General features: G+C 44.0%; 2 protein-coding genes across 2 annotated transcripts; both read right to left on the bottom strand.

Annotated features, from left to right (window-relative positions):
- Window positions 1-566: 566 nt before the first annotated feature.
- Window positions 567-9,549, bottom strand: LOC100822072 (DDT domain-containing protein PTM). The gene is made up of 10 exons (XM_010236125.3): window positions 8,315-9,549; window positions 7,614-8,219; window positions 5,831-6,866; window positions 5,454-5,736; window positions 5,244-5,368; window positions 4,706-5,169; window positions 4,296-4,324; window positions 3,424-4,047; window positions 1,424-3,070; window positions 567-920 (listed from the first exon to the last, which is right to left on the bottom strand). The coding sequence occupies exons 1-9, from the start codon at window positions 9,220-9,222 to the stop codon at window positions 1,899-1,901; spliced, it is 5,247 nt and encodes a 1,748-aa protein (XP_010234427.1). The 5' UTR covers window positions 9,223-9,549; the 3' UTR covers window positions 567-920; window positions 1,424-1,898.
- A 3,337-nt stretch (window positions 9,550-12,886) lies between these two features.
- On the bottom strand, window positions 12,887-16,176 carry LOC100823656 (E3 ubiquitin-protein ligase AIRP2). Its single transcript, XM_003562466.4, has 5 exons — window positions 15,904-16,176; window positions 14,678-14,828; window positions 14,514-14,580; window positions 14,189-14,423; window positions 12,887-13,376 (listed from the first exon to the last, which is right to left on the bottom strand). Exons 1-5 carry the CDS (start codon window positions 15,966-15,968, stop codon window positions 13,166-13,168), a joined length of 729 nt encoding a protein of 242 aa, XP_003562514.1. The 5' UTR covers window positions 15,969-16,176; the 3' UTR covers window positions 12,887-13,165.
- Window positions 16,177-16,614: the final 438 nt, after the last annotated feature.

Genomic DNA, 16,614 nt, shown 5'->3' with positions numbered 1-16,614 from the left:
TGGATGCATCTATACACTAAGTCATGTCTACATACATCTAAATTTTGACAAACACTCAAATTCAATTTAACAGCCAGGATTCATTGCATTTCTTGTAAATGTAATGCACGACTAGTTTTCGAATAAAAAACACGAAGATTAGGGACTGGATTGCACGGACAACACCAGTTGAATGACTAATGGCCTTCCTTTTATTATGATCATCCCAGCTTTTCATCCTTTTCCTCTTAGTCTAACTCAGGTGCACAAAACTTCGTTGTAGCAGGAAAGTTTACGTACACTAGGAAGACTTGAACTTCCACATATGTTATCTTTTGGGAAATGTTTTAACAATATATTTTTATATTTTTCTCCTGGGAACATGCGCTCCTTGGAGCCAAATTGTGATTCCAACCTTTTCCTTCGAACTTTTCTTTGGTCGCACAGTAAAAGACAGCACTCCCCACGGCACGCGATAGCTCCGGGACGTGCCAGGCAGGAGAGCCAGGAAACATCTGCGATTGATCTAGTAACAGAAAAAATTAGACCTTAGATCTAAGAACTGCAACAGGCTAACAGCTTCTGCAAGAGATTGCTAAACCAGGGTATAACCATCAGATGGAAATAGAGCCAGCAAAGTACAACAAAATCATTCTACGATCTGAATCTGTCAGTTAAACTGCATGGTGAGCTAGTATTTTCCCTATATATATCCTGAAGCCTAATGGAACCAATATACAGGAAAAAACAATAAGCCAAGATAAACTCTTTCGCAGGATGTACAGCAGCACTTAGAAAAAGCCAAAAAAAATGAACCATCAAGATATCTAGTCAATCTGATGTAACATCTATTGAGTGCACAAGGGAAATCATGGAGAATGGGAACTCCTTGTTCTTGACAGCGGTAGTGAATGGCTGAATGCTTCATCTCTATCTCCTTCCTGTATACAGGGAGAGTAAACAAGATCAGATAGATACATAGATGGGTGCAAACTGGAAAAGCACAAACAGGAGAGAAAAACTGTGCATTGGCAGAATTGATATGATGGAATTAATGTTTTTAACATGGAAAGGGTGAGATGAATGGTAGGTAGATTGGCAGAGGGACAGTCCATGTTCCCAATGCTTCCACATGATATACCTTATTATCTAGAACCTTCAAATTCCTCCTCTCTAAAATACAACGGTAACACAACTCATTTATGTAAAGCTAAACACTATGTTCTTGCTACATCAGTATTTTGATCACCTTTAGCCTACATACCAACAACATCGTTAACCCAGTAGGGAGAGCTTAATGTGAACCTTAGCTACACCAGAAAACATGCAAGTCATATAACATCGTCATAATGGAAAATAAACAAGTTCAGTGCTATTTTCTTTTGCAAGAAATATGCTGATATTCAACACAAACGAATAGGGACATGTAAACAAAATTGACTACCTTATGCATCATGAGTTAGTTGCAGCATAGCCAAAAACAACCACTGGTACTTGAAGAAACCCAATCAATGCACAATCTCATCAAAGTGCACAATGAATCACAAGCTCTGACCGGAAAGCATGGGCAGGAAATGGTACCCATATATTCCCTATATATCAGCCCTACCAAGAACAAAAGTTTACGTCATAGTCAATACTTCCAACTCTTCGCTTGTCAGGTCCCTGAGGAAATGACCAATATGAAGAATACCAAAAAGTATATTTTCCTTCTTGCAGATTATTATTTTGTGTTGCATCACCAAGGTAATATATCCTACAGCACAAACTAAGCTGCCAGATAGCTCTGCAACCCACAACACTAGTCAAATGAGTTCCCTAGCAAAGCAGCAGCAGGACTGAACAAGTGAACAGTACAAGCTCAGAAAAAAAAAACATGTCCGACTGCACTTTCCTTACTGTCCACATACCCTATTATCCTACTCATGATCAGCAGGAACACAATTATCCTGGGAACTATCCTTGGATTGCAATGCAATAGATTCCTTCACAGAATCACTTTGTGATGTCATGACCAGAGCTTCGCTACATATTCTAGTGTTAGACTGCTCATCTAGAAAACCACCAGTATGTCTTGCTGCAGAAAAATTACCACCTTCAGTACTAAGCTCTTTTGGACTCTTATGATTGTCAAGATCCTTCAGACTGTTCTGATTATCAAGCTCTTCCAGACTGTTATGATTGTCAAGCGTTTCTAGATTGTTAATACCAACAAGCCTGTCCACACTGCTGTGATAATCAAGCTCTTTTGTGCCATTGTGATTGTCAAGGTCTTTCAGACTGTTATGGTTCTCCAGCTCTTCCATACATTGTGTCTCTCCAGCAGCAAACTTGCTATCTTTAGTACTACCAAGCTCTTCAGTATTGTTCCCGCTGTCCAGATTTTTCACATTGTTATGACTGCTCAGCTCACTCAGACAATTATAATTATCAAGCTCTTTCTGGGCCCAATGATTATTATGATCATGAGGCCCTTCCGCAGTGATGTGACTGTCAGCCTCTTTCATGTTGTTACGACTGCCTGGGTCTTTTAAACAATTACGATCATCAAGCTCTTTCTCCGTGCTATGACTGCTGGGCTCTTTTAGACCATTATGATCTTCCAGCACTTTCAAACAATGATGATCACCGACCTGTTTCTGAATGCCATGACTGTGGAGCACCTCCTTGACATTATGACCATCAAAACCTTTCAGACCATTAGAAGTGACCAGATCTTCAGGACAATTGATGCCCTTGTCCTCTATAGACATGTCAACAGCATCTTCCCTGGATTGATTCTCAAGAACTTTCAAACAATTATGATCACCGGCCTGTTTCTCAATGTCATGACCGTGGAGCACCTCCTCGATATTATGATCATCAAGCTCTTTCAGACCATCAGAAGTGCCCGGATCTTCAGGACAATTGATGTCCTTGTCCTCTACACACATGTCGACAGCGTCTTCCCTTGATTGATCCCCAAGAAATGCATCGGTTTGTGCATATGGACAAACAGGTACAGCTCTCAGACGGCATGCATGGCACTTGAAGCCTATGAGATTACCGACATTTTCTAGGGTAATAGAATAGATATCCCCATGGAACCAATCTGCAAGGGAGAACAAGCGCAATTAGAACACACCAATCATGTAAAGTAAGATAGCTTGCCATGGCATGAATAGCAAACAAATGTGATTACAAGCCAGCATATGAAATTCTTTCTGATACAGAAAGTACAATCAGGAAAGGGTATATGTTCCGTAGCTTAGGAAATAATCAATGAGAAAAAAACTGTAGTTGCAGTTTCCAGAGGATGAGAGGACCAAGAAGAAATTAAGAGGGGTCAACTGTCCTTAGGGGGGAAAGTGAGCCGATATCAGTTTGTTCTGAAACTCACAGATATATACCATGGAAGTAAAACCTATTTCTTTGAAATATACCATGAAAGTAAACCTATCTTACCTTCACAATTCTCACAAGCAATATAAATGGCATCCCCACTGTAGCATTTCTTACACAGGCAGCATACTGGACTGAATTCAGAAAGTTCAACATCTTCAGATGGAAACACAATTCTTTCTTTCATGAAATTTCTTGCCTGTTCATCATCTGTGTTTTGTGCCCATCGAAGGCCATCTAACCAGTACGAATAATGCAAAGCAGTCCTCTTCCTCTTACGGCAGCTTGCTTTATGCTCAGATACACTTGAGTTACCTTTCATGTACTTGTCATATAATCGTTTTGATATGCGTTTCACCGGCTCATTCTTGGGCTCACTTGATGGTTGACTCTCAGGCATCTTTAGCGATTCATTCTTCGACACACTCAATGGATTCTTTCTAGGACGGCCACGCTTGCCCTTCTTCTGGCCAGCTTTCTTCTTGAGGTTGATAACTATCTGATTTCCTCTTCTCAAAATCTTTCGTGGTTGCTTCTTTTGCTTCTTTTTTGGAGAGCTCTTCGTTGATGCAGCCTTTTTCTGTGGAGACTTCACTGGCGAGACCTTTTCAGCTAGGCACTTGTTGCAGACGTAAAAAGCATCAACAGCACCTCTAGGAACCTTGAAATGCTTTCTATGAAAAAGTGCTGCATAGAATGAGAGAACATCACAACTGAGTCCCAATATAGTATAACTTCAAGCATCAATATTCAAACTTCCAAGTAAAAAGCACAACATAGTAGTTAATGATTGATCTCTGAAAATATTAAATCCTAGCATTGATGATTTTTAGCAAATAAGATGCATATCCCATACATAAATAAACATAAGAATTTAACGCATATTGATGCATTATGCGTATGCAAGAAGAAAAATGACTATAAACTGTACGTACCTTCACAATATTGGCAGTTCACAGCGTCACTGTTTGAAAAAGAGAGGGAAAAGTCAGATAACATGCAGAAACATCATTCACCAACACAGAAAAATATTGGCAACATTGAGAATAGTGGTTCTCAATATCGGAGGGAAAAGTCAGATAAAAGCGGGTTGGTTCGCATCAGTTAGATTGGCAATAGTGGTACAGAGAACAAGAACCGTGGGAAAAAAAATCCACGATACATTATACCAAAGTGGATAGAGACAAAGAGTACTGCCAATATGGCAGAAGCGAGGCATTTTGCCAAGAGTATTTTGCTAGCGCTTCGCGTGTAAGCACGGCTCTGCATGCAATTAAACACGCTTTTTCCCCTTTCTTATAAGTACTTTACATGAATAAAAAAGTAAATGGCTTTGTAAACATACCTGGCAATTACATTTTTGTAACACTGACAACAGAGCCTGCTGGGTAGCTTTTTTGCTTTCTCTAGGAGGTCATCAAACACTGATGTTTTTGGCTTTTTCGGTCTGAAGTCGCTCGTCTTCCTAGCAAAATCATCGGTATCTTTCTTTTTCAGTAAGCGAGTTATTGCTTTGGCTTCATATGCCTTCAAAAGACTAAGAGGGACATGACCCTCGCTCAACCAGTATCTGTTCCTCTCGCTCGAGGGCTCCTCAAGTTTTATTCCATGTTTAACAACAACAGGAGGAATATTCTCCCTCTTTCCAAAATCAAGTAGATATTCTGCATTTGTTGCTTCTATACGTTTTCTCCGAATTATAACTTTCTTAAAAAGCCTTGCTATCCTCTGGCTTTCCTTCGTTGCAAGGGCAGAAGAGAGAGTGCTCAATATCTCATTCCACTTGATATTCAATTCAAGCTCTTTAATCTGAAGGTACATACAGAAGAACTTAGGGATCTAATTATATTTGATTGCTTTCCAAAACAAAGAGAATATATTACCTGTAAAATGAGCTGAGACACATTCTGTGCCATTTCAACGGCAGCTCGCCAAGCGATGTACTTTAACCTCCTGGCAAATTGCGAACCTTCTGGATACACTATGGTGGAAATTTTCTTGCGTCCCGCTGAGATACAACACAAGATTACAAAGGTTTAATACAAATATGAGAATGGCACGGCTGTTACGTGACAGAAGATTGGAGAAACAACCTTGCCGAGCAGCTCTGGAGGCTAACGACTGAGGTAACCTCTTCCAATGAAACACTTGACGAGATAATGTTCCACCCCTCCACCAATAAACACCAACATCAGGGGAGTCAACTTTGAGCTCATCAATAGATGGCTTCCTCCCCGGCTTTCTAGCACTTGCATAACTCTTAGATTTATTAGATGACCGTACCAAGATATGAGCTGCAGACCCAACAACTTCAACAGAGTCTGCTGGTTTTTGCCAATCCCCAAAGAAGGCAACACGTCGCAGACTGGACTCTAACTGCAGAGTATGAGAGCAGATAAGCATGTAAGAATTCAGTCCATGCAAGTTAAAAATATCCTTTAGTAAGGACAAAACATTAGAAAAGTTATACCATGAGAAGGGGCTGCTTCAATGACGATAGATCTGATGCTCTAAGAACTGCTTTCCGCCAATAAATACTATATTGTGGGTTTTGCCATGGACCAGACAGTAAACCATTCAGACGCTCTTCAATCGACAAAATGTTATGCATAGCAAGTACGATATGACTTTCCTTATTCTTTTCTGACAAAAGACCAAGATTACATGGCTTCAGACCATCAACGACTCTGAAAATGCAATCAGTACCACTACTGATTTGGCAGGAGTTACACCAGCCACATTTTTCTTTTAGAAGCTCTACGGATAACTTTTGATCAGTCAGTGCAAAAACATTAACATATTTTTTACATATTGTTTTTAGTCGAAAAGAAACTGCATCCTGACCATGCTTCTTTCCTTCTTCATTTTCAGACAGCTTGTGCTTCAACTCTCGAGCAGCTGATGCTGCGATTTGACCGAAACTATAATAGTTTATATACCTAGTGGGGTCAGAATGGAGAGAACAATCACTTGCTTCTTTTTTAGGTGATGGACCGTTCTGATTCTCAGCAGGCAAACCATTAACATGTAAGCAAACATCATCTAGCTGAGAATGGCATCTATCCTTGTTGGCACTAGATATGTTACTTTGAGATGTTTGATTCAACTTCCCAACTATAGTTTCACTGCCATTTTGAGAAACAGTTGCAGATGTCAGGATGTATTTCCCGTTTGAGGCATCCTGATCTGACTTTGAGGTACAAACTTTTCCGGCATCCAATTGTTCAGAGGAGCCATCCTTCTCTATCTTATACTGTTCACTTTCACTAGGTTGCTTCAGTGATGATTCCCTGCAGTCTTTCTCATGGTCAGAGGTACTACATTCCTTGCTATTCTTATACCGACCGTTACAATTAGATGCTTCAATGGCAATGCTCAGAAACAAAGAGATCACATTTACAATTGAATTGTACGAACGGTGACATGAAGTTAACACTGTAACAAGCGAATGAAGATCGATCTGACCATAATAATGACAAGGAGAGTCCACATCACATGAATCAACCCTGCAATTTCATAAGATGACTTATTTATTAATGCATGAAGCAACCATTCAACTGTAGTACTCAAGGTAAACAAATTGTATCACATATCTGCAATATAAATCAGTTTTCCAAGGTAAACAGATTGTATCACATTTCTGCAATATAAATATTTCAAGTTTCAGCCAATCCTTGATCAACGAGCCTACAAAATGGTACGAGCCCAAACTTGCCAAACCAGAGTATTGCAGGTATTCTGTTGTTTTTTCCAAAGAATGGTGAACTCGCTATTCCTTTTTAAAAAAAAAAGAAGAGGAAAAACGAATGAGAGCCCAAAACACAGTTGACAAACTGCAAGAACTACAAGTCTACAAAGGATGTTCATCAAGCAGATCAGAACTCACCGTCACAAGGACACATTGAAATCTGTGGCCAATAAATGAAACTGTGTAAATATTTATGTGGAGAAATAAATAGCAGAATTTTAAGTAGCTGTGGTGCAAGGTACTGAGAACTAGATGTACAGTGAGTGCATGCATGACACAAACCCTATGTGGAAAAGCAACAAAAGAATCTAACAATGGATTGATAGTAATGTCATGGTTCAATCATACAAAATGGCATTCAAGCATACTCCTGCGCAAAATAATAAAATATTTTGAATAGGCGTTAGGAAGCATAAACAAATCACAGCAGAGCTAAGGAACTCTCAGAAAGCTATGTATATAATTATAAGTATAACACCAAAGGATGAAGTCTATGTTGACTTACACCAAAACATAGCTGCAGGCACCAAAGTATAGTCGTCCATGTGGATCGATTCCCAGGACCTCTGCTCCTCTACCAAGCTTTGCCATATTTCTGGACCCATTATTCCTCTGCATCAAACACTCAGGACAATACCACTCTCCTTCAGGCAATAGATCCTCCACCACCCCCACACATTTTGAATGAAAAGCAGCAGGACAGCCATCACAGCATAACAGGTTACCATCCATACCACACAGATAACACTCGTCACTGTTACCATCATCCGTATCGTCAGAGCCTTCCGGAGGCAGAGAAGAATCTGCTAAGCTCTTGACAGAAGAACCTCTCCTTTTCCTTCTCACTCTAGTGCTTTTATAGCCCTCATCATTTCCATCCAACTCCCTTAAACCAAGTTCAGAACGCACAGCCTCAATCTCCAACACATCATCACAGAGTGTACGCAGCAGCTCGAGTTTTACTGTTGCTGGTTGCCTGTAGTACTCTGTGTTCAACAGCTTTAGATCTGTAAGCTTCATACCATACCTCAGTTCTGAACCCCGAGTTAGTATGTACTCAGCAAGATATATTGGCCAAGTTGCTAGGTCTAAAAGTTCCCAGTTAAGATTCCTATACAGTTTAACAGCAGAAAATTAAAAGACAAGTCTTTAGAAATCTAAAACCCTGTAAGCGTATATTACAACCAAACAATGAAAGACTCTTACCTGATACAGTGTACTGCTGAAGGGTCCCCTTCATCGGCCAGATCTTCCAAATGACTCCTCAGAGACCGGAGCAGAGCAAAATGCACCCAGTCAATCAAAGGGTCCACGTGGGTACACCGCAGTGCAGCCACAAATGCGTCTAGCGCAAACGGGCTGAGGAATAGCTGCCTGCTAAATGATCTCAAGCAGGAGTAGACTTGGAAGACATCCAGAACAGGGAGGCCTGCCAAATCCAACCCCTGCGATGACGGCGGCAGCTCTGGCTTTGGCGGCAGTTTATCCAGCGCCGCGTCCTCTAAATCCTTGGCAACAGAGCGATACCGACTGCTCCCATTTCCACGCTGGCGTTTCCTCCCAGACTGCTGCGGCGTAGCAGCAACGGGAACCGCAGCCACAGGACCACCAGCCGCAGCCGCAGTCTCAGCAGCCTCAGCAGCCGCGACAACAGCAGCGACCGCCTCCATCTCAGCCGCCAGGGCCGCCGCCTTAGCCTGCCTCGCGCTCCGGCGAACAGGCCTAGAAGATTCCAGCCCAGCGTCCACCCTCCGCTTCTTCTCCGCCCCCACCTCCCCATTTCCCCCACCCAATCTCCCCTCCGCAGGCGTCACGCAGTCGGACCCATCCGCCGCGGCCGAAACATCCCCTTGCGGGGACGACGACTCCTCATCCCCACGCCGCCGCTTCTTCGGCCGCTTCCCAGCGGAACCCCCGGGGGTCACCGGCTGCGCCGGCATGGGCGCGCCGACGAGGATGGCGGCCATCTCGGCCCCATCGACCTCTTCGGAGTCCCCATCCTCGTACAGCACGCGGAAGTAGCCGGCCTCCGCGTCGTACGACTCCACCACGCCACCGAACACCCCGAACCCCGGGAACGCCTTCCTCACCGCCCTCCCCACCAGCTCCTCCATACCGCCGCCGAATCCCTAGGGTTAGCGGCGCGGAGGAGGGCCCCGGGGCCGCCGGTGCCTGCCGGGGCGGATCAGGGCGAATCTCCTAGGGTTCCGGCCGGATAGGCGGCCGGGGGATTCGGGGGGCTCCGCTGCGAGGGGCTTGGGGTTTGCGCTGCTGCTGTGGGGGGCGAGAACTGAGAAGGAATTCCACCGGGTTCGCTTGGGAATTTCGGATGGAGGAAGGAGGAGATGGGGAAGGAGGCGTGGTGTTTATATTACGAGGACTGAGACTTTGAGAGTTCGTGACGAAGGAGTGACCCTGTACGAGAAGCCAGGGTGTTGTTTTGGGAGGGAAATGGAGATCGATCGATCGGGGCCAAAACACTCGCAGAAAAAGGCTTCTCCGTTTGATTTGAAATGGAACCAAACGTGGATGCATTGTGTTGATGTGGTCTCGTAGGAGAGGAGAAGGAACGTAGGATGCATCGGAGTAGGGGTAGATAGGAGTACTTACAAGTGCACGGCGCCACCGGTGAAAGAAATCGGATCAAATCAACAGGATTTGACACATATGTGCCAACACGATTCGAGGAAGAAGAAGAAAATGAAGATGTTGTGTTATTCACGTCAGCGGCGAGGTTGTCGTCTCGCCCTCCGCCGCCACCGACTTGTCGGAGATTGTGGAAAGGCGCTTCATGTCGGGGGCAGCGGCGGAGGTGGGCGTGTGGATAGCAGATTCGGTGACTGGGAACAACTTGCGGTGCTCCGCGGTCACCGGCCGGCTATATCTGGATTAAATTCCACCGGGCCCGAACACCGGCACGGATCTAGATCTAGGCATCCGAGCGGCAGGATGCTCGGTGATGTCGGAGTACGAGTTGTACGACAACACGGGATGCATGGCGGAAGCGGTGGGGGGGGGGGGGCGAAGGGAGGGGTCCCAACGTTGGTGAGGAAGGTGCCTCCAGGAATATCACCGGCTCCGCTCATCCTCACCCCCAAGAGGAGAAGAGCTCAACATTTGCCGGGTTATAAACGGGAGTTCGGCATGCATGCTTTTCTTACGGGTGTAATTGGTCAAACATCCGTTTTGGCGAGCCCAAAAACATTCGCCCAAGCGGTCCATTACCGGTCGGATGTAATATTTTTTCCATGCTTGTAAGTTACACCTGGATTTGGGCCAGTTTCCCCATCCAAGCGGGGCCTGAGAGTGTGTGTTGTTGTCAGGTTGAACCGTTTTCTTTGAAATTCTTGTATTGAGATCAGAAGAGGCATGTGGGTGTCCTCCCACAGTGTCTCTCCGTGATTGTTTGTATTCCATCGTCATTCTTGTGTCAACATCTCTCTTTGCTTCACCCTCACTCTCCACACAACAACATACTCCCTCCTTTTCAAAATATATGGCACATAATTATGTGTGCAGCCAACGCTCTAAAATGTTGGTTATAGTTTTGACTTGTGTTTATACAGCTAGTAAAAGAACATTGCTCAAACATGGTGGTCACGGTGAGGAATCATTGCCACAAGGAAAAACTTATGTGTAAATGTGGGGTTGACTAAGGAGTTTATAGTGGCGAGTGATGGCAGAAGAAGAGTGGACGATAAAGGATAATATAATAGGGTTTGGCTATTGCACAAATCTCAATGGTGATGAGTAGGAACTCAAAATGGTTAGATACCAAGGGTAGCAATCACATGAATATCGAGACAAAATCCGCGTGTCCAAATATTACCAATTTGTTGAATATCATTTACAAACTTGCCCCTATGTTGCCAAGGAAATCCACTGCCAAAAAATCAAGACATCCTCTCTTGAATATCATTTACGAATTTGCCCCTATACTGCCTGGGAAATTTCATCGGTCAAAAAAGGAAGGAGATACTAATTCATCGAATATCATTTACGATTTTGCCCCTGGCCCGTCTAAGAAATTTCATCAATAAAAAATGGCAGAACATTAGAATATAATTGATTATCATTTATTATGAGCGTTTCATATATAAATATATGCCATTTATTGAACGTAATTAAACTCTACCTCCAAAATCTTCTTCGTGATATCTTTGGTAGTAACTTCCAAATCAATGAGTAGAAGATTTTGGAGTTTGACCCGGTAAATATATCAATTTTCCAATTAATTACCAGCAAGTAAAAAAATATGAGTAGATGCATTTTGCCATCTAGAATGTTACTCTTGTATTGTGCTAATTTTCCATCTAGCACGAGGGAGAAAAGGTTTTGTATTGCTCGCTGGAGTGAGGAGAAGATAGATGGGGCAAGAAATGGTTATAATAAAGTTTTGTTGTTGCACAAATTTGAACGGTGACAAGGAGAGGGGCGGCGGCGGAAGAAGAAGGGACGATAAATGATTATATGATAAGGTTTGGTTATTGCACGAATCTCAAGACAAAATAGGCATGTCCAAATATCACTAATTTGTTGAATATCATTTACGTATTTGTCCTTTGGCCGCCTAAGAAATTTCATTGGTAAAAAGGCATGTCATCGCGCATAATTGGGCTATCATTTATTACGAGCGTTCTATATGTCAATATAGCTGGATCATCAAGTGCAATTTAAAACCTACTCCAAAACCTTCATCATGGTCTTCTGGTGATAACTTTCAAATTAAGGAGTAGAAGATTTCAAATTAGGCCCGAGGTAAATATTTTCCAATGAATGAGTAAATACCTTTTTATGCATCTTCTAGAATGCTACTCCCATATCGTGCCAAGTTTCCAGCCAGCACAAGCTAGAAAACGTTTCGGGTATTGCTCGCAAGGGTCAGGAAGAGGGACAGTGCTATGTTGTTACTGGAGCCGCTTAGGTTGGAGGGCTTGGCGTAGTAATATAGCCGTTGCACGTTCAAACGCAGCACCGAGAGAAGACTGAAGACCGTATTCAGCTTGATCTCGGGGTTCAGTCTTGAAGCCTCTCACCTACGTTTAACTCTGCAAAAAACACGAGTACCGACGGAAGCTGAACTTCACGCAGTTTGGTGACAGCTTGGGCCGTCGTAACCAGGTTCATATAACAACGGGATCTACGGTACTTGAGCGGAAACACTTTCGCCCCACGTACAAAAATAACGTAACGAATAGAAGGGAGACTCTGCCCTCGCGACGAGGTAAGAAGAACATAGCAAATTTGTATCGTCCCGGATTAACATGATTTGTATAGATTTTTATACAAATTTACGTCGGTTAATTTAGGACGGAGGAAGTACAAGGAACACTCTGCCCGCTCGACGAGGTTAGTCGAAAGAACTTTGTGACAGCTCCGATCATGACTAATCGGAGGATGGGCGTGCTGCAACAGATGAGACATCTTAATCCGGGATACTGTACTTCAGGCTATCAGGTAAAACCTGACACTCCAGCGACCCTGGGTCGGCGACTGCCTTCAATCGGCTGCACACACGGCTGCTTCCACACATCATGAAATAGAAGCGTCAAGAGCACACATGGAAACACCAAAACCACACCCTTAAGCACCGCAGATTCAGGTCTTCAGGAAATGACCCACCGTCAAACTGACCTGCATCTGCTCGGCTTGGTTCACCCGCAGAAACTTTCTCAGGTTCCTGGAGCAATCGAATCGTTTCCGGAGAAATTCCTGCAAAATGCACATGAAATCCGTTTGTTCCAACAAACGGCGGCTCCAGTCGAGTCGCGAACAGCAGAAGAAGCAAATGCTACCATGATAATATTACCCAAGACAAGAGTGAATGATTCATTACTTACAAGACCAAAGGCATCAGAATTCCCTAAAACATCACAGTGATACAACCCCGAGGACAATTTACATATATACCTTACCTACGGAGCCTCCCCAGAGAGCTGCTAGGGAGCTGATGGTGAGCTTCCATCAGCTCCCCACACCGGGCACCCGGGGCTCCACAGATGTCTACAGCGCTCTAGCCGACAAACAACTGGCGCGGCGCTGAATACGAGCACAAGGTCACTTTACGTGGGAATCATATACCTCGAAAACAGATTCAGGGATTACTGTGGGTAACTTATCAATGTACATGAAGAGACGCCTCAGGTTCTCTCTTCGAACTGTCGCTTTGTCGACTATGTCACTGTTATCTGTGTATATCCAGAGGTCGGCAGAGTTTACTCTCTTGAGGCTATCGCGGCAGAATGGACAGGACTGGGATCTTGATCTCCTGCAGTGAGGCCACACTTAGAACAATAGAAATATAAATAGAAGAATCTTAGAGGTCATCGGAACATGTACACAGTTGACTGACAGACTGTAACACTAAAAGACTCAAACTTTGTGGCCAGGCTGCAATGACATGTTCAGAACCAAATAAACAGAAGTATCTTTCATCTAAAACACACACTCAATGACCAGGTTAAGCAGGTACAGAAATGACTGCTCGAGCTACCACTGTTGCAGTATCAGAGAAAACCTTAAATCAGGATTACTACCAACTATCAACGTAGTGCTGAATCTCTTAATACAGTGAAGGAGGTGTTACTAATCCAGGATAAACTTTCCATAACAGTAAGAAATGATCTCACACTTGAATTCCTCAAGGATTAGTTTTGCTTCAGATTCAGAGAAAAGAAATCTAACCCAAATGCAAGAAGGAAGTAGATGTCATGACATAATCTAATCAAACCATTATGCCTTTTCTCAAATGAGGTTAAATTATAGCAACTTTGAGTTCATGCCAGCACAAAAAAGGACCCAATCATTTCCCAGTAGGTAGTCAGATGAACATGCTGATGTTTATTTTCAGTTTGACTGTAATAAAACTATAGGTTGACAAGAAACCAGCTTACATAAGAATCCAAGCATTTTCATATGGTGGTTAAGTATAATCTCATGTGTTCCATTACTGAGGGTCTAACATTTCATCTTGATCACACAAAAGTGCTTTATTGTCACAAGAACAAAAGGCAATGTTGGCTGATATTGAATTTTGCTAGAGAATACAAGTACTGCAGAGAGAAGAGAGCATATATGTACCAGTCACGGTAGCATTTAATGCACATAGCATGGCTACAAGTCGGAAGGACAACTTTGCCATTTATCTCCATACATATGCCACATTCTTCCTCTATATTATCATCAATCTCTGAGATCACCCTTTTGTGATCCTCGTCCGGTCTTCTATACCTCTCTATACAAATTGCCTTTTGTTTCTTGTCCTCCACTTCATTGATTCCTTCTTGTAATTGCCCAAGAGAAGGATATATGACAGCTGCCAAAAATGAAGAACTAATTAACAAACCAGTTATTAAAGAAGATAAATGTCTGAAACAACTGCACAAAGCAATTATACTATTAGTACCATAGAATTCCCTAATGCTTGCTTTCCTTTCATGAGTGGACATGGTAGTTGTTCCGTCAGCATAAACCTGCAGATTCCCGATTATAATAATGTTAATCATAGCTCCAATTCAACAAAAAGGAATAACAGAAAGAAATCTTGCTATGATAATAGAGGGTTTCAACCTTGTAAATGAGAATCCTCAACAGCCCAAGCGCACCGGCAAGGTTGCAGTCAGTCCACTGCACAAGAAAAAGGAAAAGGTGTGCAGCTGGACAGTATGACATTCTCATCTGAAGACAGGCACCATCATATTCCCTTCGAAATTCAGAAGCACTGCATTTTACACATAAAAAGACAAGGAATGGATTCTTGAGGTACAATTCGCAATTCCGTCATTACTTTACCAGGGTTATAGAAATAAGATATCGCTACATGCTGTAAACAAAAATCACAGCCCACACAGCACAAACTGAGGATAATCCTACTATGTTTAAAGGTAGTGCAACAATATTCTCTGAATTCTGTAATCAGTTGGAGCCCCAGAGGAATAAAAAGCAGTCCTACAATGAGTTACAGTAAGACAGTACACTAACTATTGTTTCCTGACAGGGTTCTGAAACTGGAGGGACCCTGAATGGTGAATGCATCCAGAACCACACTGATGCCCATTATAACTACTAACTAGGATGGTAAACAAGCAAGAACCATAACTAAGATCATGGTGACCAGCTAGTTGGCCAAATAATATCAGCTCAGCCTGTATAACACATATTATGGCCAACAATTTCGATGGTGATACCCAGAAAACGATGACAATGATGACATTGTCACTCGAGAAGAATTGCATGGCACACCAAGATGGACTTATGATGACAGCTCAAAAGTGCCACTCTTATATGGTAGTGTCCAACAAGTTCCTGCCGCCAGCTTCCCTCATTGACACGTGTCAACAAACTTACTAGTCACCGAGACCAATCTAAATACATCTAGAAGATGAACCGCTATTTACGCAAGGTTGCCAACGATCAAAATTGGAGCAAGCGACAATAAGCCTGCATTCATGGAGGAGGGAAATCCCACTCAAGGTGTCAAGTCTCAAAGATGGAAGCATATCCTGCTGAGCACGCCAAACGGTCCTAAAAAAGCTCCACTGACGACGCCCACTGAACTGAATTTGAGACCGCAGAGGATTTATCGCATTTGCGCCGCCGACACCGCAGCAGCGTCCCGCTAGAGAGGATACAGATTACAGACCTAGATCAACACAGCAAGCTGTTGAAAGTAAAATCGCACCCAGTTCAAACAAACGCATGGGCGAGAATCAAACGGCAGCACCTCGTATATCAACCGGGAGCAGGAGGAGGAAGAAGAAGAAGAGGAGGGGGGCAGAGGCGGGGAGGTTGCTCACAGCGAGTTGGCGTGCTGGATGTCGGCCTCGAGCAGCTTGAGCGAGTCCCTGAACGACCTTCCCATGGGGAGAAGAAGAAGAAGAAGACGGAGCACGAGCACGCACTACTCCAACGCCTCTCCGCCGCCGCCGAGACCATCCAAAATCCCCCCACCCCAACCCCTCTTCCGCGCCACCAACCGCAGGTCCCCCAGCCTAAACCCGCCCCCAAACCCTAGCTAGCCTCTCGATTACCAGGTCTCGGCTCCTCGCTCCGGCAGCGGGCATCAAGCGGCGGCGGTGCGCTAGCGCGGCGGCGAGTGCTCCCGGGTTTTATTAAAGCTCACGTACTGTACTACGCTTTCCGCCCGTCGCTTTCCGCCGGTGCCTTGCGTGCACGGGAAGGAGAGTTGGATCGAGCACAGCGACGGTGGTGTCCATGACGAGTGGGGTCCGGATTCGGTGGGTCCGTAGTGTCAGATACTGTGGGTCTGATCTCTGGTGGGGAGGGAGGAGAGCCAGGGGCTGAACGGTGGGCCAGGAAGGTTGACACGTACGTTTCTGGAAGGTGCCAATGCCTGCCCGGTCGACGTTGCACAGTCCGTGACACGGCACGGCGTGGGGGCGTGTACACGTATAATCACATGGAACCATAACCATCGGTGTTGTTTGTTTTTGGTAATGATCGGGTCAGAGTTTGCCAAATGAGTAAGGGTTTAGGTCGCTGTAACT

Source organism: Brachypodium distachyon, chromosome 1 (assembly GCF_000005505.3).
Source record: "Brachypodium distachyon strain Bd21 chromosome 1, Brachypodium_distachyon_v3.0, whole genome shotgun sequence".
NCBI lineage: Eukaryota > Viridiplantae > Streptophyta > Magnoliopsida > Poales > Poaceae > Brachypodium > Brachypodium distachyon.
Note: the sequence above shows the minus strand (reverse complement) of the source record. Positions and strands in the feature narration are given on the sequence as shown.